The 23,913-nt window shown below is 48.6% G+C and overlaps 1 protein-coding gene across 1 annotated transcript in view; it reads right to left on the bottom strand.

Moving 5' to 3' along the window:
- The window catches only part of MKX (mohawk homeobox), a 48,853-nt gene extending 39,825 nt beyond the window's left edge, over nucleotides 1-9,028 (bottom strand). Inside the window, exons 1-3 of the mRNA XM_017820186.1 lie at nucleotides 8,946-9,028; nucleotides 8,487-8,733; nucleotides 6,333-6,492 (exon numbers count right to left, since the gene is read on the bottom strand). Of these exons, the coding sequence (XP_017675675.1) occupies nucleotides 6,333-6,492; nucleotides 8,487-8,668 (342 nt within the window). The 5' untranslated portion in view covers nucleotides 8,669-8,733; nucleotides 8,946-9,028. The remainder of the gene's footprint in view (nucleotides 1-6,332; nucleotides 6,493-8,486; nucleotides 8,734-8,945) is intronic.
- Nucleotides 9,029-23,913: the final 14,885 nt, after the last annotated feature.

The following is a 23,913-nucleotide window of genomic DNA, read 5'->3' as shown; positions in this document are numbered from 1 at the left end:
ACATGAAACAGGGTTCCACTGAAAATACAGTGAGCCCTGGATCAGTGCTCAGATGCCAAACACATAACTTTACAAGCCATGTAGTTTACTATGACAGGTTAGAAGACCAAAACGGTAGCTGGCAGAGTAAGCAATTTTCATTCTCTTCCAAGGCTACTTGCTGATATTCATCATATTGACACAGCAATTTTTATAGTAAATGAGAAAGGGTGAGCTGGAATCCATGCACTTTCTGGTGCTGTTAACAAACTCACTCCAGACTGCTTAGCTGAAGCAGCAGTCACCTGGCTACCATATGACTTAGTGTAACTCTGAAATCAAGTACTAACAATAGAGATGGATCAATCTGGGTCTCACTGAACACGATAGCAGTTACTGCAGCATTTTACAAAACTGACAGCTTTCCAATCTCTCATAAGAAAGATTTCATTATGCTGCATTTCATTACAGATGGAAATATTTCATCAGTGAAGTGCCACGTACAGAGAAGAAAGATAGGGTAGTATTAGCGTGACTCATACCTAAAAGCAATTAAATTTGGCAGAGTGATTTCTGCATGGTACTCTTGGTTTATTTTGGGCTCATTCTTCCCATGCCAATGCTTTGCTTTCTGCATATCAGTATGAAAAGATGAGTCATATTTTAAGTCTTCTGCCATGAGAGAAGGAAATAGTAGTATTTGATCATTATCTCATAATGAGATAAATATACTGCACCTTGTCCTCCTGCTCTTTATGAAGCAGATCATCTTAAGGGCCATCACACAGCACGTACAGGACAATCATGGAATCAGGCCCAGCCAGCATGGGTTTGTGAAAGGAAGGTCCTCCTTGACCAACCTGATCTTCTGTGACAAGGGGACCCACTTAGTGGATGAGGGAAAGGCTGTGAATGTGTCTGCCTGGACCTTAGTAAAGCCTTTGACACAGTTTCCCACAGTGTTCTCCTGGAGAAACTGGCAGCTCGTGGCTTGGCTGGGGGTGTTCTTTGCTGGGTAGAAAACCGGATGGCTGAGCCTAGAGAGTGTTGGTGAATGGAGTTACATCCAGCTGGTGGACAATCACCAGTGGTGTTCCCTTGGACTCAGCTGGGGCCAGTTCTGTTTAATATCTTTATCAATTATATGGACAAGGGGATCAAGGGCACCCTCGGTCAGTTTGCAGACACACCAAGTTGGGTGGGAGGGTTGATGTTCTGGAGGGCAGGAGGGCTCTGCAGTGGGATATGAAAAGGCTGGATCAATGGGTCAAGGCCAATGGTAGGAGGTTCAAGAAGGTGAAGTTCCCTTCAGACACAACAACCCCAGGCAGCACTACAGGCTAGGGGAAGAGTGGCTGGAAAAGGATCTCAGGGTGCTGGTTGACAGCAGCTGAACACGAGCCAGCAGAGTGCCCAGGGAGCCAAGTACTCAGCACTGGTGAGGCCGCACCTCAAATCCTGTGTTCAGTTCTGGGCCCCTCACTTCAAGAAAGACATTGAGGTGCTGGAGCATCTCCAGAGAAGGGCAGTAGAGCTGGTGAAGGGTCTGGAGCACAAGTCTGATGAGGAGCAGCTGAGAGAGCTGGGAGTGTCTAGTCTGGAGAAAAGTAGGCTCAGTTGCTCTTTACAACTACTTGAAAGGAGACTGTAGCAAGGTGGGAGCTGGTCTCTTCTCCCAAGTGACAAGTCATAGGACAGGAGAAAATGGCCTCAGGTTGAATCATGGGAGGTTTAGATTGGATATTAGGAAAAATTTCTTTACAGAAAGGGTTCTCAGACACTGGAATAGGCTGCCTAGGGAAGTTACCATGGTTGAGTCATCATTCCTGGAGATATTTAACAGAAGTACAGACATGGTGCCTAAGGACATGGTTTAGCAGTGGACTTGGCAGTGCTGGGTTAACAGCTGGGCTTGATGATCTTAAAGGTCTTTTCCAATCTAAATGATTCTATGATTCTGAAAGAACCCCAGGTCAGTTTTTAGAAGAGAAGCCTTCTTCTAAAGCACAAAGCAGCAAATTCATGCCAGATACTCTTATCCCAAATGCAATTACAACAAGGCCCAATAAAGCTGGAGGAAAGTTAGGCAAATCCATTTAAGAGATTTTTTGGCTAAATCTATGATGTAGTATCTCTGGGTGCTTTCCTGCTCTTGGGCACTGGTATATGTTGCTGGAAGATCTTGGTTTTTAAGACATCACGAGATTCGATACCTCTCCCACTCTTCAGTAGGGGAATACCTCCAGCCATGCAAACTGGAAGAGGCTGTCCAGACAGCACATTCATTCTGACCCACGGCCACCACCTGGGTTATCATAGGCTCTTCTTGGCTCCTTTAAAGCCAAGAACAGTTTTGTCACTAATTTCAAAATGTTACATTGTCTATCCATGTAGTCTTTTAAAAGCTGCATGCCTACGCTGTAGTTTCCACTCACAACAAATGCCTGTTTGCACCACATTTACCTTAACTATTGCAAAAAGAAACAACCAAGCTGCCAAAAATATCCATCCTTTACCATAGTCCCAAGTTACATTACTGTGACCTCCAAAAATAATAAAACCCCCAAAACAATGATTTACATACAAGCCAGTGAGAAAATCTTTGTCATAGAAACCTCCCAAGAATCAAGTATCTTGAAAAACACATGTGATGAAATTCACTATTCTGGTAAAGTAAGGATCGTGTAGTTCTTCAGGAAGTAAAAAGACAAAAGCCAAGAGGAATGACAATAGATGTTCTTTCTAGCATTCATTTTTTTACAGTAACTCAGTTGTTCCCAAAGAGCATCAGGTACTTACATCGGCATCATGAAATATTGACCCTTTGGCTTTACTTCAGAAGAAACTTCTTAATTTTTATTGTAATTTGTTCTGCTTCACTGCTTAAGAGTAGCCAAAGGTTCAGTAAAGGAACAGACATCAAGCGATTCTCCTCCTCCAGTAATCCAGATATGCTTTTATAAATCTGAATACTATTAAATCCATAGCAGCACATGACCAATAGATTAATCCTCATATTGAAAAACCTTCTCTTCAACAATACACCCATTCATATTTCTTTCTGGAAGGAATATACAGCCATTTTTCTTTTTTATTTCACAAGAATATCTAAACCAAAATTTAAAATGAAATAAATCAAGCACTGTGGTAATAATACAAATGAAAATGTAGCATATTAATAGGACAAATTATTGGATTCTGAATTGGAATCTAATTGGAGTAAAACATAAAATGCCTTTTCAAACTATATTGCTTTTTTGGTTTCCTGCTTTGGCAGTTATGGAAGTAGAAAACTTTGGACTGTTGGACTGAAATCTGCAATAACATTTGCCTTGAGGACTCCCAAAGACCTTGTTGGCCTGCACAGGAGTAAGTCGGCCCAGAATTTGCCCCAGGTTTTGCTACTACAACTTAAGAAACAAGATGATTTATGATTCCTGCAAAATCCTACCTCCTTGAAAGACTGACTTTTCTTCAGCAGTGCACTCGGACATGCAGCTGGAATAGTCCACTTGCTGTCCCACCGCACCCAGGAACAGAAGGGTAAGCCAAAGTATTAGAGAGGTAGAATAAATTAATTTAAAATCAGCCAACCGGGTGATAGCAAAACTGATGAAAATAAAGTTGTGGAAGATTTGACATGCAAATACTGTCCTAATAACAAAAGTAAAAAACAGGGCTGGATGTTCACCTCTTCATCTCACAGAAGAATTGGTTTTATCTTTGCCATGGTCCTGCAAAAGCTCCTTTGCACCAATGGTACATAATGGAATAAGGTTCATTAGATGAAAGAAAAGCACGGGGAGAAGAGTTACAGCTATATTATCAAAATCACTATGATCAACCTCATCTTCCAGGCAGCTGCTGAAGACCTTTTCCAAGATCATCAGTCAGGAGAAAAACAAAATAACCCAACCATTCATTCTCTAAACAGCATTGTGGCAGAAACTTAAAGGGATTTTCAACAGTATCTTTTGCCTCCCCTAGGGCTTGCAACGGCAGTCAGAACACAAGGGATGCTGAAAAGAGGAAGGAGCTGTCAGCAGACAACTGCCTCCACAGGAGTAGAAAACTGTGGGAAAAAACACCACAGGACAGCACCGAGAAATGGAAAAAGAGTAAGAAATATGGGACATGAAGTCATGTAACCCAGATAAAGCATCATACACTGACTTCTGGTTCTTCAACAGTGTCCAGTGATGTTACTTGATTAGAAAAGCAGTTTGCAGGCAACCCTGGTTGATGCTTTTGCATAATGCCCCTCCTGGGACAGAACCAAAACTTTCCAAGAGACACTGAAGCCCAATCCCAGCCTGCTCTTGGTTATACTACTCATCTGAAAGAGCACAGCCTCCAGGGAAGCTGTTTCAGATGTACCCTGTGTGACTGAGATCACAGCCAGACATGCTCTTTCTTATTCTCTGAGAAGAAAAATTTTGATCTGGATTACAGTCTTGTTCTTTCTGGGCATCCAAAAAGTAGGTGTGGAGTGTGTGTTGTTTTGTCCTTCCAGGTTCTGGAATTACTGCTGGTGCCAGATATATGTATTTACACCTCATATAGATGCGATAGTATTCCTTGGTTAAAAGAGCACTGTACCCAAATGATGGAAGAAACACCTGGGGTTTCTTTTTGATGGTGTGCTTCTTTAAATGAAGATAGATGTGCCTGTTTGCACAACTCTTTCAAATATTACAGTACAGAGAAACGAGGCTCGTCAAATTCAGCTTGAGTGACAGGGGGGGTCTCAGAGAGCTAAATGTAACTCTCCTTGATTCCTTTTAATTTTAGTCTACGCCTTATGTAGATCATAAAACTGTTGAGTAGTGGCCATGGCACACTTCATGCTTTTATAGAGGCTAATACAACTTATCCCCATCAGGATTTATCAAAGCTGCCACGAGAGAAATGCTGTAAAAACCCATCAGTTTTTGTCCCGTTGTCTCTTTGTTCCAAGGCATTTATATAAGAGCAGCAGAAGTCCTCAAGATGATATTACTGTCTCCCAACATGGATGTATGTTTTAAATCCCATGTAAAAATAAAGGAATATTCTAAAAGCCATGGTCTAATAAAGTACTCCTATTGAATTGTCCCATTGAAAGTACAGTCTTTATGCAATCATATTTTTAAAAGTCTGAACAAACCTTTCACGTATATTTTTTAAAAGCAAGAGAAGTTGTTTTAGTTACATCTTCTGAGACATTAATATTATTTTTGTCAAAGCTATAGTGTTTTTTCTAGTGTAGCAGTTTTATAGTGAGATACTAAAGTGTAAAAGTTTTTAATTTTTCCATTGCTAGAACTGAAGTTCATAGCACAGGTTTTTTTTGAAGGAGCACTCAAAAAAGCACTCCACTTTTTCTAATACTTAGTGCTATTTTGATCTCTTTGTGTCCTTTGCAAAGTGACACATAATGTGTTAGGTAGAGTGCCGAGGACCCAATCCTGCAAACACATGGGTTTTATTTTATGCACCTAGCAGTAACTTGCAGTAAGGAAATGTGATTATTCACAATGCATAAATCTTTTCAGCATCCAGACCTGAGATAGCATCACTCGGCAACTGATAGCATTTAACCACATATTTCAATAGAGTGCCAGATGGCAAAGAGAAAAAAGAACTAAGATTTATGAACATTTGCAGCAAACTTTATGCCTCTTACGGCAAGACAACTGTCAGTCATTTCAGGGGAGTATTACCTGAGAGCAAAACAATTACTCTCCGTGTCTAATTACACTGCAGTGATAATTCCTGCAAGACTGTGAAGCGCAGACACTGTGTGCTGAGCTGCTGAACACAGCACGTATGGTAACGCTAATGTCTGCGCAACAGGTGATGACAATTATTATCAGAACAATAGAACAGTTTTCATCCTAGCCCATTTTCGAAAGGGAAAAGAGTAGCTTCCTACAATTTCCTCAGCAATTCCTATTCTGTGCTAAAATCTCCCATCACTGATTTTTTCTTTTTAACTGAAGATTTCTAAAGACTAAGCAAAAGTATTTTCATTGCACTTATGAATGAGATGAAAGGATGAGAGTATCTATTCCTAGGAGGGCGAGCACACATCTTTTGCTGATTGTCTTTAGCACTTCCCCAGCCAGGATAGCTCAGATGTGGTAATTCTTACTTGGGAGAGACATTCCTCCTGGGCCAGGGGAGCCCTGGGCAGGGCGGACGAGGGATGCACACAGGACCCTTGGTCTTGCTGGCTGCACCAGTGGTCCCTGATACCCAGCGCTGCCCCTTGCTCAGCTCACAGAGGAGCTTTGGCTGACGTTGTCCCAGTCTCTCCCGTCCATGAAACGCCCGAGAGCAGCCTCCAAAGGTGGTGGTAGAGGTTTCCTTACCTGCACCAGGGTCATCTGGGAGCCGAGGGCCAGCAGAATCTTCTCGGTCTTGGTGGGGTATGGGTTGTCGCGGTGCTTGTAGAGCCACTGCTTGAGTGGCCGCGCCATGTCCTGCAGCGCCTGCCGCTTGTGCCGCACCTTCCCGCCGCTCTGCCGCGCCCTGCCGCGGAGAAGGGGCGCTGAGGGCCGGGGCTAAGGGGCACCTGCCCGCTCCCCCCGTTTGGACCCGGGCTCCTCTGCGCGGCCGCTCCGGCGAGGGCGGTAGGAGCGCCCTGTCCGCGGGGTGCCCCAGCCCCGGGGTGCGTCCTACCCGGGGGATCCGAGCCCCGTCCTCACGAGGTGCTCGGGGACTTTCACGGCCGCACCTCTCGCCCCGGCCGGCTGCTAGGAGAAGGCGATGCCCCCAGCTCCCCAAACTCCCCGTGGAAGGTCTGGGAGAGCAGACCCAAAGCGGGTGAATGGCCGCGACAATGCCGCGGGCCCGGGCGCCTGCCCTGCGGGGATTTCGGCGGGGCCAGGGCTCCGGCGGTGCAAAGTGGTGCCCGGCACCTGCCAGGCGTGTGGCCAGTCTGCTTACAGAGGGGCTTTCCTCGCACAGCCCGGCCGCGCACTCCACGGCTGCGGTGCGCGCTGCCCCGGGGCCAGCCGAGCCTGACCACCCGCCCGGATTTATTTGCTGGTGATATTCAGAGACACCCGCGGCACCGAGCAGCTCCCGGATCATTTCTCTCCTCGGTGTTCCTGGGGGAACCGGCGTTCCGCTGCCAACGCCGCCGGCAGCGACGCAAGGCAGCCCGCTGAGCTCCGCGCCTGGCGAGGGAAACGGCGTATACCGGGGGGAACGAAACACAGGCTCCGTTAAAAAAAAAAAAAAAAAAAAAAAAAAGCGAAGGTGTCTCTCTGTAAAAAACAGCCTAAAATAAAAAAGTGAGTGAACAAAACCGGAGGAATCCGAAGGGAAAGCCAGAGGCGGGCTGGGGCCGGCGGCAGCGCCGCGCGGGACGGAGGGGCCTCCGTGCGGCAGCGGCAGGGGGCGCCCCGGGGCTGTGCGGGGCCGTGCGGAGCTGTGCGGTGCGGGGCCGGGCCGTGCGGGGCCGGGCCGTGCGGGGCCGGGCTGAACGGCCGCAGGCGCTGCCTCGCCCGGGGCTCCCTCGGCAGCCCCGCTCCGCCGCGATCGGCTGCAATGACATTGCGGTGAAACACAACCCGCGTCCTCCCGGCCAGCACCACCAGTAAAACGTGGTGGGCCAGCTGATGCAATCGCTAAGGTGGAAATTCGGCAGTAAAAGCAGCTCCCCGGGGCTCCTCGCTTTCTGAGCCGCCTGACTGCGCTCCTCGGTCTTTACTTCGTGACACTGACCCGAAATGTCTGGTCAGCACTCGCCAATTCAACCCTCCGAGCTAAGGCTGACAACGCGCCGAAGCCTGCACGTCCTCTGATCACCGTCTATTTCACCTGTTCCAGCACCAAAAAAAAAGGAAAGAAAAAAAAAAGAAAAAAAAAAGCGAGCAGCCGCAGGCAGCTCAGCCACAGCTGCCGTTTTAGCAAAACCGATCCTAACATCACCTAACCCAGCTCCTGAATGGCATCGCGCTAGTCTGTTCTAAATCCCATCCCTGGGAACGAACTGACAACGCAGCTCCTTCCTGCCCGTTCGCTCGGCGCGCTGCGAACCCGCGGGGACGGCGGAACAAGTGCCGGGGCCGCACAGCGCCCACCCGCCCCAGCCCCGAACGCGAACCGCGGCCACGGCACCGCCGCCGCCTCGTCCCCCAAGTCCCACACGTCCCGCCTGGCGCCTCTGTTTTGGGGACTTCAATTGCCTGAAGCGCCCGAAAAAGCCGGTGGAGACCCGCTGTCCCCGGTTTGTTTTCGTTGGGAGGCAGAGGGGGGAGGTCAAGCGCTGCAGGACAGGAGAGCTCTGTCTGGCACATTCCAGCCCGATCGGACGCCCATGCATCACCTATTGCCGGAATTTCCCACTATAGCTGCGGAATGAGAGTCCCAGAGAGTACGGATCGGGGGACGCGGGGGAGGACCCAGCCAGAAACCCATCTCGCAACCCCACACCGGCGGCGCGGCGGCCGGGAGCGCCGGCAGGCAGGGCCACCCCCGAAGCCGGTGCGCGGCGCGGAGACGAGAGGTCGTCATACCCTGTCCGCCGGTTGCGGAGGCTGAGGCTCTCCTTGATGGACGGGCTGTCGGGGAGCAGCACCTCGGCGTGGTGTGGGCCCTCCACCACCCCCACGTAGGGCCGGCCGCTCCGCTCCCGCTCCTTGGCGTCCTCCTCGAAAAGCACCTGGCCGCTGAGCTTGCTGAAGACGATGGTGTTCATGGTGGGGGGCTGGGGGCCGCCGTCGTGCTGGCCGCCGTCTCCGAGGTGCGGGGACTCGCTCTGCGCTGCGGGGAGGCGGCAGCGGTGACCGGGCAGCCGCGCCGAACCGCCGAGACCCGCCCGGCGCGGCCGGCGGGGGGGCAGCGCGGAGGCACCGGGCGCCGCCTGTCCACCCACGGGGGGGAGGCGGCCCGCCCCTCCCACGGCCCGGCCCGCTCCCACGGCCCCCCACCCAACCCCGACCCGCTCCCTCGGCCCGGCCCGCTCCCACTCGCACCTCGCCGCCGGCCACCGTCGCGCTCCTCGCTCCGTGTCGCAATAGTTCGGAGCGCGGGTTTTCTGTGGGTTTGGTGTTTCTCTCTCGCTTGCTCTCTCTCTCACTCCTTTTTTTCCCCCCTTCCCCTCCCCTCCCCCGGAATGATTTTCCCCTTCCCCCTCCTCAAGCGGGGAGGGAAACAAATTGTTTTTAACGACTACTGAATGCGCAGAGCCGGCGCCCGGAGGCACAGCCGCAGCGCAGCCACTTACACTGTCGGGACCACCGCTCCCCATCCCCGGGGGAAGTCACTGCCGGCGAAGGGACCCCAGCAGCCCCAGCAAGGGCACGGGGCCCGCCCGGGCAGCGCGGCGTCGAGGGGCGGTGCGTCGAGGGGCGGTAGGAGTCCGGCCAGGGGCATCCGAGGGGACGGCAGTGCACGGCTGGGCAGTCCACCGTCTGTATGGGGGCGTCTCCCGGGGAAGGCGGCTGAGGACTCCCGTTAGTGTCACGCTGGTCGCGGGAGAGACTCTCGTTGGGGACGCGGGGAGCAGCCGCAGCCCTGTGCCATTCATTAACGCCGGCGTTTAATGAAGCCATACCAGGAAACATCTCCCCCCACGCTTCTCCGTCTTCTCTTGTGTGTCGTCTCTCCCCCCTTCTCCCCGCCCAAGGATTATAAATTAGCCCACAGCCCAAGCGAGGAGATAGCCCGCTCCCTTTAGCATCCTCGGCGCGGCCAGCGCGCTCTCGCACAGATGCGATGCTCGGTAGCCGGAGATGTCTGCGGGGGCCCCGTCCCGCTCCCACGGATGTGCCCCGGCTCCCCCGGCCCCGCTGCTCCACACCCCGCACCCCGCGCCTCCCTCCGGCGCAGCAGCCCGGCCCCGGCGGGCTTAACATTTCGGTTTTCTGTGCGCAGAAACGAAGAAGACGGCCACAGTCAATATTTACAAGGATGTAATTCAGACGTTATTTGACCGCCGCGGGTGAACGGGGAGCAGCCGTCTGTGCCCGCGGGCCCGGCAGGATGTGCGCGGCGCGGACCCCCCCGTGCGCGCACCACGCGCGACCCCACGGTCTCCGTGGCACATCGCTGTCCCTGTCCTTGTCCCCGCAAGTGTGACACCAAAGGACCTGAATCGGCATAGCTGCTACCTCTTGTATTCCCTCGCCCCCTCCCATCACCCTGGCCTTGTCCCCGCCCGTCTTCCCGGGCTGCAGAGGCCACTGCGGAGGGGTGCGCGGTTCTCCATGGGCGCGGCGCTGGAGCGGTGGGGACGGAGGGGGCAGGTACCTGCTGCGGGCGCGGCAGCTCTAGTTCGAGAACTCCCGCTCGCCCCGCCACCCCGGGCTCAGCCGCACCGTTTCTGCCCCACCGTGGGGTGTTTTCTGGGACTCACTCCCATCCCCGCACTCCTCCTCATAGGGGCGTGACGTCACGGACTCGCTCTGCGACGTCCCACAGCCGCACGCACTGGGGAAAGGGTCGCTGGAAGAGAGAGGCACCTTGGCGTCGGGGATCACCGACCCGACTGTAATTTCTCCATTTGCTGAAGGGAAGCAGGAGGGAGGGTGGAGAAGGGCAATGCACTGAAGAGACCCCATCATTCAGGGAGAAAAATTGCTGTCTCCAGGGTGGGAGAAAAAAAACACGAAAAACTTGCTGCCAGTGCCCTGATGAGAAAACAAAGGGTAGAAAGAGGTGTAAATGACCACAGGAGTGCTTCTCTGTAGGCCATGTATCCCACACTTCCACTGACCTTTGGGCAAGGCCCTGGTAAGGCTGCCCCACAGTGCCCTGGCCAGAGAACCCAGAACCAGCCGGGGGAGAAGGGGGCATAGGGGAGCACTGTGGGTTGAATGTCTCCTGTTAGTCTGTGCTAATATGCTGTTTAGGGGCTTCCTGCAAAACACACTGCTCCAATCATGCCCAACTGAACTGTTTAAGAGTTGGGAAGTATTGTTATAATTATATCACAGCTAAAGGAGTCTGAGAAAGTGACAGGTTTGATTAAAAACAAGATCCTGAGGGCTCCTGCTCACTCTTGTGAAACAGGAAGGTGATAGTCGTTTGCAGCCTCAGAAAAGTGTTCCCCCTCTTGTCTTTCCACTCTTCTCTCCCAGGCTCTCTGGCACAGCAGGGGTGATCTTCTCTGGCAAGGCAGGCGCAGGCTCTGGTCCCCAGCTCCTGAGAGGAGGCACAGATGTGGCACAGCAGGGTCCTTTGGGCCCTGCAGACTGAGGCAGCCTCTGGAGCAGTGGCAGGCCATGCACTGCAGGGTACTAAGCAAGTGCCCTTGGAAGCCCCTTCCCTCCTGCCTGTCCACCATGGTGGAATGGATGCTCATTCGGGATGCTCAGGAGGATTTGGGAAGGCAAAGGTATTCCTTCCCTGTGTCTACTGATGATGGTGCTGCTTGGGCATGGGCTGGGGGGATTGTTATCTGTGCTGGCAGGGTGTCTGGCTGTCCTCAAGGACATCCGTGGTCCCCAGTAGCATGGTACTGTGTGGTACTCTCACCTGCCTGCCCATCTGGAGCTGAGCAGGGCACGGGCAGCCAGGGCAGCAGGTTGCTGAGGGCCTGGCAGATCCCACACCCACACCCAGAATAAATCACAGCAACAAGAGCCGATGGCAGAAATCAGCATTTGGAAAGCGGCTCTGGAAAAAACCAAAAGTCTGTGTGGGGCAGGCATTGCCAAACGCGGTGAGGCAGTGGCAGGAGCAGTTGGCACTGCGGCGCCTTACAAGCCTCTAAAGCAGTGAGATCTCCCAAATCATCACATGTAAATCTCACACACGCCCGCCCCCTCCATATTTTATTACTTAGATCACAGTTGAAAAGCTTAAATGAAAACAGTGTTTCTATTTCCAGAGCTTGTTTAACATCGTGAATGTGATACAAACTGTGGGCTTCATGTTTTTAATTAAGGTTACTTACCCGGCCATGCACGGAAAAATAAGTCAATAGTTGCTAGCCGCATACCGCGGCCTGCAGCCGGCTCCCCTGAGGATGGTGCAGTGCCGACTGACAGAACCACTGTGGCTCCCATGCATCCCACAGAGGGGTGGGGGCCCTGGGGCGCAGCAGGAGTTCAGGCACCTGCCAGGCTGGAGCTTCAGGAAGCTCATTGCCATTCTTTGCAACAGCCCTCTCCCAGCCCAGGCTTGCGTGCCCAGCTTCAGACAGCTGGTAGGCCAGGTTAGCATGCCAGAAAGTGGCAGCAAGGCACATTTCCAAGGGATATCGTGCAGAAAGAGCCTAAAAGAGGTGCTTTGGGGCCTAATGTGTCTCACTGGAAGAGCCAGGAAAAAATCAACTGTGCTGTCAGGCTGAGAGGAGAAATTGCTCCTGAGGCTGCAACTGATGGAGCTTCTCAGTGCCAGCCCTGCTCCAGACAGCAGAGAAGCTGCAGCCCCAACCCCACCGCCTGCAGTGAGCAGATACCCTGCAGAGCCCCACTGGGGCTGCCTGCTCTCCCTTCTCTGGCCATGAGAAGAGGACAATCCAAAACCAGTTCACAGAATCATAGAACATGCGAGTTGGAAGTGACTCATCAGATCACTGAGTCTGACTATTTGCCCTGTGCAGGACACCCCAATAATCACACCATGGACCTGAGAGCATTGTCCGAATGCTTCTTGAACTCTGTCAGGCTTGGTGCTGTGTGATCACTTTCCTGGGGATCCTGTTCCAGTGCTCAGCCACCCTTTGGGTGAAGAACTTTTTCCTGATATCTAACCTAAACCTCCCCCAACTCAGCTTCAGTTCACTACAGTTCTCATTTCTGGTCTGCACTTCCAGTATAATGTTGCTTTTTGTCCTTTGCTTCATGCTCTGGTTATTTTTTAAATGCTTTCAGCAAACATTTCCTTAGCATTGCATTCTCACAGCTCCTCCCTCCAGCTGCAGATTCCTTCACAGTAAACATATATGTTCGAAATTCAAAGAATTTCCTCATGGCCCTGGTACGCTCTGCGCTATGGCAGGCTGGGTGGCTAAATAACTACAGCCATGTATGTTGAAGGGCCTGAGAAGTCAAATAGGTGAGAATTTGGTTAGGATTATGCAGAATGGGGTGTTATCTACATAGTCACACTCACAGGGAGAGCAGCTGCAGAGATCTGTTGCCATCCCTGTCAGCAGCTGGATCAGTGCTGAGCAAAGTCCCGAGGTACATGTAGACAAGGATGAACCTGCTTAACCAAGCTGGAGATTTTGTTGGATCTATGCCTAGAATAGCCACTGGCTTAGACTAAGTGGGGCTCTGTGCTCCATCCTTGGGAACAGTGAGGTCATCATACTGGGCATACAGAATCTGAGGGGGGACATAATTATGTTGGGCTACTAGAAAGCAAAGACAAGCTCTGAAGTTGCCAGCTGATTACAGGCCTTTTTGCATGCAAAGACCTGTGGAGGAATGTGTGTTGGAAGGTTTCTCAACAGCAGTGAAGGACTACCTGAAAGGCAAAATGTGTGCTTATGTCTTTTCTTGATGGGTGTTTGGTTTCATGGAACTGGTAAGAAGATATTTTGAAGTGGAACCACGTATACAGGAAGCAAATACACCAACATTGTCTGTGACTATTCTTAAAGTGGCTTTGGTGGTGGTGCTGCAGCAGGTAATATTGTTAAACTGCAGGGCCAAAGACCATGGGGAGTTCTGAGAGCAGGGAGTGCAACAACAGCATAAAGGTGAAACGAGGAGGTTGTCAAGAGGATGTTCTGAAACTTGGAAGATGTGACCATTAACCAAACCCTGGTTTCAATTCCAGATACAGCAAGACCAGACTGAGACAAAATGTTAGACTGTAGCTCCAGTGTAGGCTTCAACTCAACTCAGATATTTCCTTACTGTGTACACCCAGGAAGGGTGTTCATTAAGGGAGCTGCTCTGCTGTCTGCAGGCTACTGAATGCTGCAGAACAGTGGACCAGACATCATGTGCCGAGAAAGCCGAAAACAAGAACTGCACCACACTCTGCACAAATGGAGGGGATGACCTTATGTAAAGGTCCAGTTCTTGCCTTCCACAAATCAGGAAGAGCGGCATGCTGTTTGTGTTTAGAGGAGTAGGCTGAGGGCATGGGTCAGGTTGTGGAGTGGACTCGTGCTACAGCACATAATATTTTGTGATCTGGCTTCTAGCTCAGTTCAGCGATGAAACCTAGAGCCAGGGTGGTGGCATGGCAAGGGGAAGTGGCTGTGCCTTGGACTTGGCCTTAGTCATGGCTGTCAGGAGTGGGGGGACCAAGACCACTTTGAAAGCAGGGAGCTGGGCTTGCAAACCTGAGGAAGGGGCAGGTGCCTCTTTGTGGGTGCAGCAGGCAGTTGCTGGCCCCTGTTTCTTTTAAGAAGGACAGGGTCCTGTGGGTGGCCTCTATGGTAGCACCTTCAAACTGGGGTTAGTGGTGGAAAAAGCCCCAGACAAACTGCAGATCTAGAAACCCCCAACACTTAGCTGTTGCTTCATCTAGGAGGGTGGAAGACCCAGTTCCATTCTGCATCTTCATTATATGATTTGTCTTAAGAATTAATAAACGAAAAATTAAAAAACAAAACAAGGTCTCCAACCAATGATCTCAGTTATTTCTACTTCCATGTGAACCTATCCCCAAAGAGTTAGAAAAACAATCTCCTGACTGGTGCTCAGGATCTTTTTTTTACTCACTGCTCTGTTCCACCTCCATTTTCTATTGCATGTTTTAGGTTTCCATCCCCTTGGGCCATGTAAAACAAAATTCTTTCCATAGGGCCTCTGTTGTCCATCTGGTGCTGTGCGCAGTGGGCACAAGTAGGAGGAGGAGGGCCATGGTGTTTGCAGGAGACATGTTTTCTCAGTGTCCCTTAGCTCAGGTTCTGTTGGAACTCTGTGACAAGCCAAAAGGGCAAAAGGGCTCCAGAGGGGGGCCAGATTGTTTCCCTAGGAATGAAAATTATGTGTAATGCAGTGTTAATTAGGAGGAAACATGGTCAGCAGGAGAAGCTCTGCAGTTTGGCCTGGGATAGAGTCAGTGTCTCAAGATCAGGCATCTTGGTTATTAAGCTTCATTTATGTGTGTGAACTGGTCTCCGTTTCATGCTCTTAGGACCCAGGTGGGATCTGCATGTGCCCCATAGGAGACTCCACTCATGGCACTTATGGCCTGCCTGTTTTCTTCAGTTCTCTGCCCTTTATGGAGTCAAGATGTGTGGGTTGCTCCAGTCTGCACCATTCCTCCTCGGCTGCTCTTTTTTGCTTAACCCCAAGAAATACAAAGCCAGAGACTCAAGCCTCAGATATGTACAGGAGCCCTTTTTTCTGTACCAATAGCAGGTGAAATATCCCAAAAGAGGATGATTTTCTTAATTATGTGTAATGTATCAACATAATCAGAATTAGTTCTTTTGCTATGCTTTTATATATTTTATTCATTTAATAATCCTGTTTCTTTTAAAAGAGTTTTAAATTCTGTATTTAATATCCCCAGAGGAAAATCACATCCTTGGTGTCTTTACTGGCCAGGGAATGACTCAGTTTCATTTAATGTAGTATCTCAGATGGTGATGTCTGCTCTACATTTGGAAACTGCATTTGTGGATTTGTTTGGATTTACCATTAACATTGCAGGTCACATTGCAAGAATCACTGTTTTGAAGAGCTAAGCATAAAGGTTGAACAGCTTATAACACTTATAATTATAAATCTAATTTTTCTTAGGTCACCTGTGCAAAAATAAACACATCACACTGTGTTATTGAATTCCCTACTATTTATTCCTGTTCTAGTTCCACTGGAAAGCATAAAGCTAAGTAATTTTGAAATTATTATCTGCAGAATGGTTCAAACAATGAGGAATTTTTGCTCAAGCCTGTCTTTTTTGGGCAGGAAGAGAAGAGGGTGTACATGTGGGTGAGAGTAAAATTTGGTGCGCTAACGCACAAGGACACTGTGACTCCTGTGGCATCTGCCTGGGACCTGTCCTCTCTACCAGCCCCAACTCTCAAGCGTTCCCAAATATTCGAAAATGTGAACCAATCCAACAAGACAGGGAGACATGCATGGGCTGAGGGGACGGAAGGGGCAGCTCCGAGGGACTGACTCCATTCCCTGCTTGAGCCGCATGCGGCTTTGTGCGACCTCGAGGATTTCACAATCCCCGTGCCTCTCTCCTGCAGCTGTAACATAGGAATAATAACGCTTCCTCCCCTTTCTCTGCTTCCTACTCTGCTTTTGGCACACGGCTAATACAAGAGAGCTTGATCTCAGTTGGAATCTATCACTGCTACTGACATGTTAATAATACCAGAAGAAACGTTTCCTCTCTCCTTTGTACTGACAGAGCTCTGCACTGGGTAGCAGCTCCCAACACGTCAGCCCAGAGCGTATTCACTTTCAACCCCAAATCTAAGGCGTTTTCCGGAGACAAGACAGAGAAGATGCAAGATTCAGGCTGACTTTTAGGATTTTAAACAGGGTGAAGTAGTCATAACATGCTTCAGTTTGATGGCCCTCCAGTTATTGCATAAAAAACCTCTGAATTATCCTCAGCCTCTTGGCTGCTTACACAGCGTTAAACCTCGTGCGGTTGAGTCAGAGTTTCTATGATTTTCTGTCTAGAAGCTCCTCTGGTAGATATCAGGTCCTGGAGAGGACAGGCAGAGTCAGAGCATGTTGCCTTGGCAACATGGATGTGATTGAGGAGATTTTGGATCTTGAAGGAAAACCCCAAAGTCAATGTTGGTTTTTCTAAAGATTGTGTGGGGTCAGGCATCAGAAGCTACCTGGGGAGAGTTCCCTCCAGGACACAGGATCCTGCTCTCTCTGACTCTGCTTGGGAGTCACACAGTGGTGGGTTGGTTTCCTGCAAAGGAAGCCTGAGAAAATCTGAGGATAAAATGGGTTTGCGGGAAGATTCTTCTAAAGATGACTTGCAATTAATGTTTTTGGCCTGAGTTTGAAAATGTCCTTCCTTACTGCTTGCAGTCATATAAAAATGTGTCCCTAGATGCTCTAGCTCTTACATAATTGATAATTTATAAATCTCTGATGATTTAAAAGTTTTCAGAAAGTTGTCCAATAATAATAAATACGTTTATTCAAGCAGATCAAAAAGTCAGGCCAATCCTATTAATCTGTTTAACCAGTTCTGATAGCTGTATTATCTCCTTTTTAGTAGAACTGATGTTAAACCTCTGTAAATAGCTTTAAAACACACAAATTCTATTTTAGCAGAGGCTAAAGCCAGAGGCTCAAAATGCAGTTTGGCTTTGATAGCTATTGCCAGCCTCAGATGTGGATACCCAAGGAAAGGCAACAAATTCATACTCTGTCTGTGCTTTCCTGCTTGTGTACAGAATAGATGGGTTCTGCAGGGTGCAAAACATGAGGTGTAGCAGCATAATTCATGTAAACACTGCTACTATTTATTATTGGTGAGGCTGAGGCATGCAAGCCAGTGAAGGAAATAGCTGGCACATCTTCATTAATTCCTTCTGGTTCTAAAGTAAGTAGTTTTCAGGAAATAATTCTCCAAGACCTTGGCTGCACACACAGCATATTTATTCGGAGTTGGCAGGGGCACCAGAAAACATATAGTTCATAGAGCCCTTGTTTCTTTGGATCCTGAAGGTATTTATCAAAAATGATTTTTAGACAGATTAGGGCCACAGACATGCACGGAATCAGGCCTATGACAGTCGCTGGTGTCTTCAAGCACTTTAGGTTTAATCATATCCTATGAACAAACTTTAGAAATTCCCCTGATGTCATTAAGGGTGATTTTGAGAATGAGTAGCCATCCACCTTAGCTTGGCAAGTGAATATTGGCTTCACAGGTTTTTCCTCCAAGTTACTTGAATATAACTAGTATATTTTCTTCTGGATTGTGACTATTTGACTTGTGACCTCAGGAATACTTTACTTGTTGCTTTGAGATCTAGCCATGACTAAACCCAGAAATTTAGATATGTATTCAGACTTTTTTATCTGAAAAATAGACTGAAAATCTTGAATATCAGTCTCTCTCATGAGATGTCCTGATTTCATGCATTACAGCAGGGCCAGAAATAACATGAGAACAGCTTTTCTCACAGTATTTCAGTAGTTCTTTTCTGGCCACTGCCAAAAGCAGGATGTGAAGACATGCATGAACATTAAAGCAAACTCTTATTAGAATAGTTCAAGTTCCTTTTGCATTGTGGTAAAAATTTGTGTCAATTTTCATTCTAGTCAGACTATTTCAACCCTTTCAGTACTTCAAAAATCCGTCAATGTTTTTTCTTAATAAATCATTCTGCTAGCTTAAATGTGATTTGTGGGTTTTCATCTTTTTTTCTTTTTCTTTTTAAACACAGTCCAAGAATATGACAAAGTGCTCAGACCCAAATTGCACATTTGATTGTACGCATAAATGTTGGCTATCCCGCTGGCTACTCCATTCCTCATTGGTGTAATATTAAGCCTCCAGTGTTTGCTGGACTGGGCCAGAAGGTGCCCTCAGATGCCCGGGGGAAGACTGCAACTGCCATCAGTGGGGATGTGCCCCAGCAATAAGGACAGAATAGTTTCAGGTTTGCATAATTAAATTGTTTCCTTCAAAGCTGTCAACAAAATCAGGTGCCGGTCACCTCACAGTCTTTCCACAAAATGATGAAATGGTATAAAGTTACCTGCTTCAACTGCCAGGGTAAACACTGGGAATAAGTGCAAGCACAAAGCAGGGTCATAGCCTGCTCCCGTGGGCTCCTCCAGTGTGGGATGTGCACTGGGCTGACAGCCCTGGCAGGGACAGGGCACATCTTGGTGCTGTGCCTGCCCCTGTTCCTGGCAGTTCCTGTACAGTACTTGCTCCTGCTCCTTTTCAGAGTGATAGGCTAAACATGTGCTCTGCCCAGACAGCAGTTTGACCTCTCCTGGAGTGAGGCTCTCCACCCACACTGGAGTCATGGTGGTATCAGGTGGGGTTACAGACCTCTCTGCAAAGTAGGGCTTTCTAGATGTCTAAACCAGGGTGCAGAGGAGGTCAGCTAAACCTTTTGGACTTTACCTTCTCCATGAGGCATATTCCAGCCTGTTTTAATAAACCAGGGCGTCCCTTACTTGCCTGTTTTCTCTTCACCAGTTCAGTAAGGAAAGAAGCACAGGGATGTGGTGAGCAGCTTGTCCAAGCAGCACCTGCAGGGACACCCTGCTGTCACTGGCAGGCTTGTCCTGATGAGGAGCCAGGCACCTCGACCATGAACTAGTCTCCAACTGGAGGGAAAATCAACAGAGTTCTGGACTGCCCAGAGCATCAGTGAAGGCCCAGATCTCCTCAGCTGATCTGTTCACTAGCTGCAAACTTCAGATCACCACATAACACCAGGTGGTTGGCTTAAACACTTGGTCTCCTCAGGAAAGCTGTCACCCTGTCTGGTCCTGGATGGAGAGGGTCAAGTCATGGTTACACATAGAGAGGAGACCTCTACTTTTTTCCTGACACTCTCTCCAAGGACAGCTGAGATGTAGTGTCTTACTCCAGACAGGTGAATCAGAGCATGAAAATATCTGCCTGGCAAACCAAGAACTGTCAGGCCATTTACAGGATATAGTTCAGGGTTTGCAGATCCAGCCCTGCAACTATGAATCCCAGGATCTCAAATCAAGAGGGCACTTCAGGAGCAGTCAAATCCTACTAGAGGCTTTTACTGTTCACCTTTCTACAGACAATATCAGGACTAAAACCAGCTGGCTACATAGTATTTGAATTGGAAATGGATTTCCTTCTCCACATTTGCTGATTCTCCTTCAGTAGCCTGATATAATATCTGTCCCTGTTGGTTGGGGTGCAGATATCTGGGGAGGAACAGATGACCTTTTGCAGTGCACAAGTGACACACTGCTGGTTTTATTGAAGAAGCCTTTCAGGACACCCACTGGGACTCTGAAGTTCAGAGACTGAGACCTTTTTCAATGTTGTCACAGCCACTGTCCTGTAAAAGGCTGTGCCTGAGATGCCTGGGCCCACTTGGAGTGCTCTCTCCAAAAAAAAGGCACTTTGATTTGTGCCTGTGTTTATGTGGGAGACTCTCCATGGATTGAACCATAAAGTCCCAGTTAAGGTAATTCTGTCTGGCAGCAGCACGAGATAGTTTGCAATGAACATTTACAAACCATCCAAGAAAATGATTTCTTACACAAAAGATCCAGCTTTTTAAGGCTTTTACCCATGGGAGCTACTTCAAGCAGTCCTCATACCTCAGTCCTCCCTTGGATGGACTCTGCAGCCCTGGACCAGGCAGCTGATAATACATAAATGCTTGAAATGCCTGGAAAGGACACAGTCATGTCAATTGTCTCCAATGAAGGTAGCAGTCACAAACACATGGGTTTGCCAGGAGTCCCTGGCTGGTTCCAAGACGCTTTCGTTTGTTTGCATTGCTAATCTACCAGGGACTGAGACTGCTCAAAGAGATACCAAGCCTTTTGTGAGCTTTCTTTCACCCTGCTTCTGTTGGGATCTGCCGGACAGCAGCCATCTGAGAAGGTTTTGGGAGACTGTACAGTTATCAGACTGAGACAGAAGGAAATAGTCTGAGCTGGAGGCAGGACAGCCTGTACACATATCCATTCTTTAAGTCCTCTTGCTTTCCCCGTGGCTTAGCTGCTTGTCAGGGCAGTCAAACTCAAGGTCTCACTGCAGCAGGGTCTGGACAGGCTGGAGGAATGTCCTCTTGAGGTGCATCCCCATAAAATTCAGTTAATGCCGTAACACATGGAGGGCATTTGGCTCACAGATCATGATGGGATCCCACTGTAAGAAAAATTTCTTTAAGGCTTTTTGAAGCTTTCTTCTCATAGCAGAGTGCTGTGTACTTGTATTTATGGAAAGGGAAGCAGTATGAGGGTGGTATAGGGTGTATAGGGCACACGTCCCTTTTCCAAGTAGATGTAGCATTGTTTCATGCCCCTTGTTGGCTGGAATGATTTCCCAGAAGAGAGGCTGGCTTTGTATCCTGGCAGCCTGGGTTGCCACTCCACTGTGCAGGATCCCAAAATCTGTGTTTATAAGCTAACACACTAAATCATCTTTCTTTGCTTCTTACTAAAGTCCTTCCTTAATAAAACCTTTCTTTCCATCTCACTTCCTTCCACACAGTGATGTGACTGACCAGCACTTCCCCTGCAGCTGAGGATGCAGCTGCACTCACCTGGGCCCTCCAGCAAAGAGCAAGGTGAGAAGTAGAGAGTGTGAGTGCAACTGTGCTACCCTGGTGCTCCCAGGGCTGGAGCATGTTGGGTACCCGCACACCAGTGAGAATCACTGAAAGTGACTTCTCCATCCTTCCCCTTAAATTTTCCTTGGGCAGGAGTGATATCCTACACAATCCACGCTTGAAATTTTTGTGCTGTTACTTATTGCCCAGAGCTGCCCAAGCACAGTGTTCCTCATCACAGCAGGCTGGGTTTACAGCACATCCTCAGCTGTTGGGAGCTCTCCAGGGGTAGCATGCAGCCCCCTTCAGCTCTCACTCAGCTGTTTTGCCATCATTTTGTTTGCAGCTACTCGAGACATATTTGCCCAAATCACACTTGTGAGTGGCCAAGGCAAAAAGTTACCTGTCTCAGCAAAGTGAGATTTCACTTATTTTTCCACATATTTTACTGACTGAAACCTTAAAGGGGTATCTGCAGGTGGCAGCCACATTTTGTAACCAAATTCCCTCTGCATTCTTACTACTTTGTAAAACTGCTACTAGTTGATTACAGAAGCACAGTCTCATTACTTTGTTGGCCTGTTTAATTTAGAAATGTAAATCTCATGAACTTCTGACAATTGCTAACCTTCTCATTGGATTAAATTCTTAGACAGTTTTATTGATTCATTCTGTGGGGTTTTCCAAGGTTTTCTTTGGCTGGGTCAGCTTTTCTAAACTGCCACTTAGATTTGCTATGAAAATAAATGCCTCTGCATCCAGCGCACACCCTGTCAGATGCACAGTGGAAGCCCTGAGCCCAGGCTCCTTATCAGCCCCCTGCCCAATGCTGCAGGGTGCTAACATCTCCACTGGGGCTGGTGGTACTGGGCAGAGAGGCTCTGTGCTTGATCTCAGCCCTCTCGGGGCTTAGATCACTTACTTGAGGTTGCAAAAAGATGCTTCACATCCCTAAAGTTGCTTCTGGAGTTCAGCATTTTGGCCAGCACTTTCTGAGGCCCCAGCAGCACAGTTGTGTTTTGTCCTAGTTGTAATGGTTGCCCATGACATGGAATAGCTGTTCCAATGCCACGAGGGTCCTTTCTCAAGTTTGCTTTCCCCGATGGAGACTCTCTGAGACTTGCAGGGTTTCTGAGGGTGCTGTGGAGCACTTGAGCTTGCATTTCCCATCTCCCATAGCAGGAACATACATGGTAGAGTACAGAGTATTTTCCTCTTAAAGCTGAAATGTATTTCAGCTCTTTGGGATGGTGGGTGTATATGTGGCAGTCTTGTAGGAGAGGAGACACACGATTCAAATTCAGTTCTAGCAAAAGTTATAGTGGTTTCTATTACACATTCCTACAAAGTTCAGAACAGATTAAGTGGTAATTAGATATCAGTAATTGCCAGTGGAACTAAAATCATAACATAGATCTCAGTAACTGTTGATTTAGAAATGTCCACAATAACGAGTCTACACCCATACTTGTAAAACCCCAAGACTGGTGGAAAGAGCATACCCACACAATGGAAGTGTCTTGAAGATATGCAAAAATCTGAATAGCAATGTGAGTGGACTAAAAAGAGTTCTGTTTTGGTTTGTCACTTTTTTTTAATATTGAGTTTGGAAATAATTAGGCCTCAGTTTCGTCAGACAAATCACTCCTCTTTGTTTTGTACCTCTTCACGCCACATCAGATCCAGTGCTTGGCAGTCACCTATATTCCTTAGTTGCTGTGCTGAAAAACATTCACCTAGTCATTACATTCTGGGAAGCATACCAAAGCTGTCCGCTTTTCCAAATATTTTTCCTTTTACATGACACCCCACCACAGACAGTTGTGGAACGGGTTGGAAGGAGGCATCAATCTGACCATAACTTCTGTTTCTGAACATATTTTACCCCTCATCCTCAAGTGCATATGGAATATTTCTCTCTAAGAGTTGCTCCAGCTCTACTTTGAATATTTTCCTGCCTGACCTCACACAGGGGTAAAGACTAGGTAGTCTGCTTTCCAAATGGTGCAATTAAAAAAAAGTCAACTATAAGTGAGTTCAATGAAGGTCTGCAGAGCAAGACTGGCAGCCGTGAGGACAGAGATTTTCCCTATACTGGGGAAACACAGCACAGAAAATGGCAATCTTAGAGCCTCTGACTATTGCACCCATTGGGACTGAGTGCAGTTCTCAAGGACGGTGTGACTTTGGTTATTAGCGTGAAGCAACACTGATCTCTTCTCTCAGAACATTAGGAGCTGCTTTTCTTTTGGGCTGATCGCCCCCTGGAAAGTGGGCAGAGAAGCCCCACTGGTTTAATACATGATGTTGTCCTCCAGTGGGTCTCAGCTTGGCCCTGATCAACCCCAGTCCCATAACCGAGGTTTACATAACTGCTGACCATCCACCACCAGCCTCCTTCTCCTCTTTCTTTTTGACTCTCTGAGTGTCTGTTTGTCCCAATATGTGTTCCCCCACCCTTCCGTCATTGGAAGGTTTAATGCTGAGTGAAAAACCACGAACAGCCTTTGAACGTGTTCTGCCAAGTCTCTTTACAGTACAATACTGGCAGGAGTAAAACACTGGAGCCAGGCAAATATGCAAGCTTCATCACATTAAAGGAAGCAGAGCAGTACGGTTATTGCATCATTCTATGGCTTCCCAGACGTTGTTGTTATGTTTTCATTAGAGCAACAGAACTGCACTTGGTGCTTTCTGCTGAGGAGCCAAGGAGGCCCCAAAAGGCTGTCAACTGGGGAAGAGAATGCGGCAACTGGAAAGATGAGTGGTTTATTGCACTAATTTTATAGCGCAGCCTTTACCAGTTA

The sequence above is a fragment of the Lepidothrix coronata genome, unplaced genomic scaffold, assembly GCF_001604755.1.
Source record: "Lepidothrix coronata isolate B3197 unplaced genomic scaffold, Lepidothrix_coronata-1.0 Scaffold80, whole genome shotgun sequence".
Classification (NCBI taxonomy): domain Eukaryota; kingdom Metazoa; phylum Chordata; class Aves; order Passeriformes; family Pipridae; genus Lepidothrix; species Lepidothrix coronata.
Note: the sequence above shows the minus strand (reverse complement) of the source record. Positions and strands in the feature narration are given on the sequence as shown.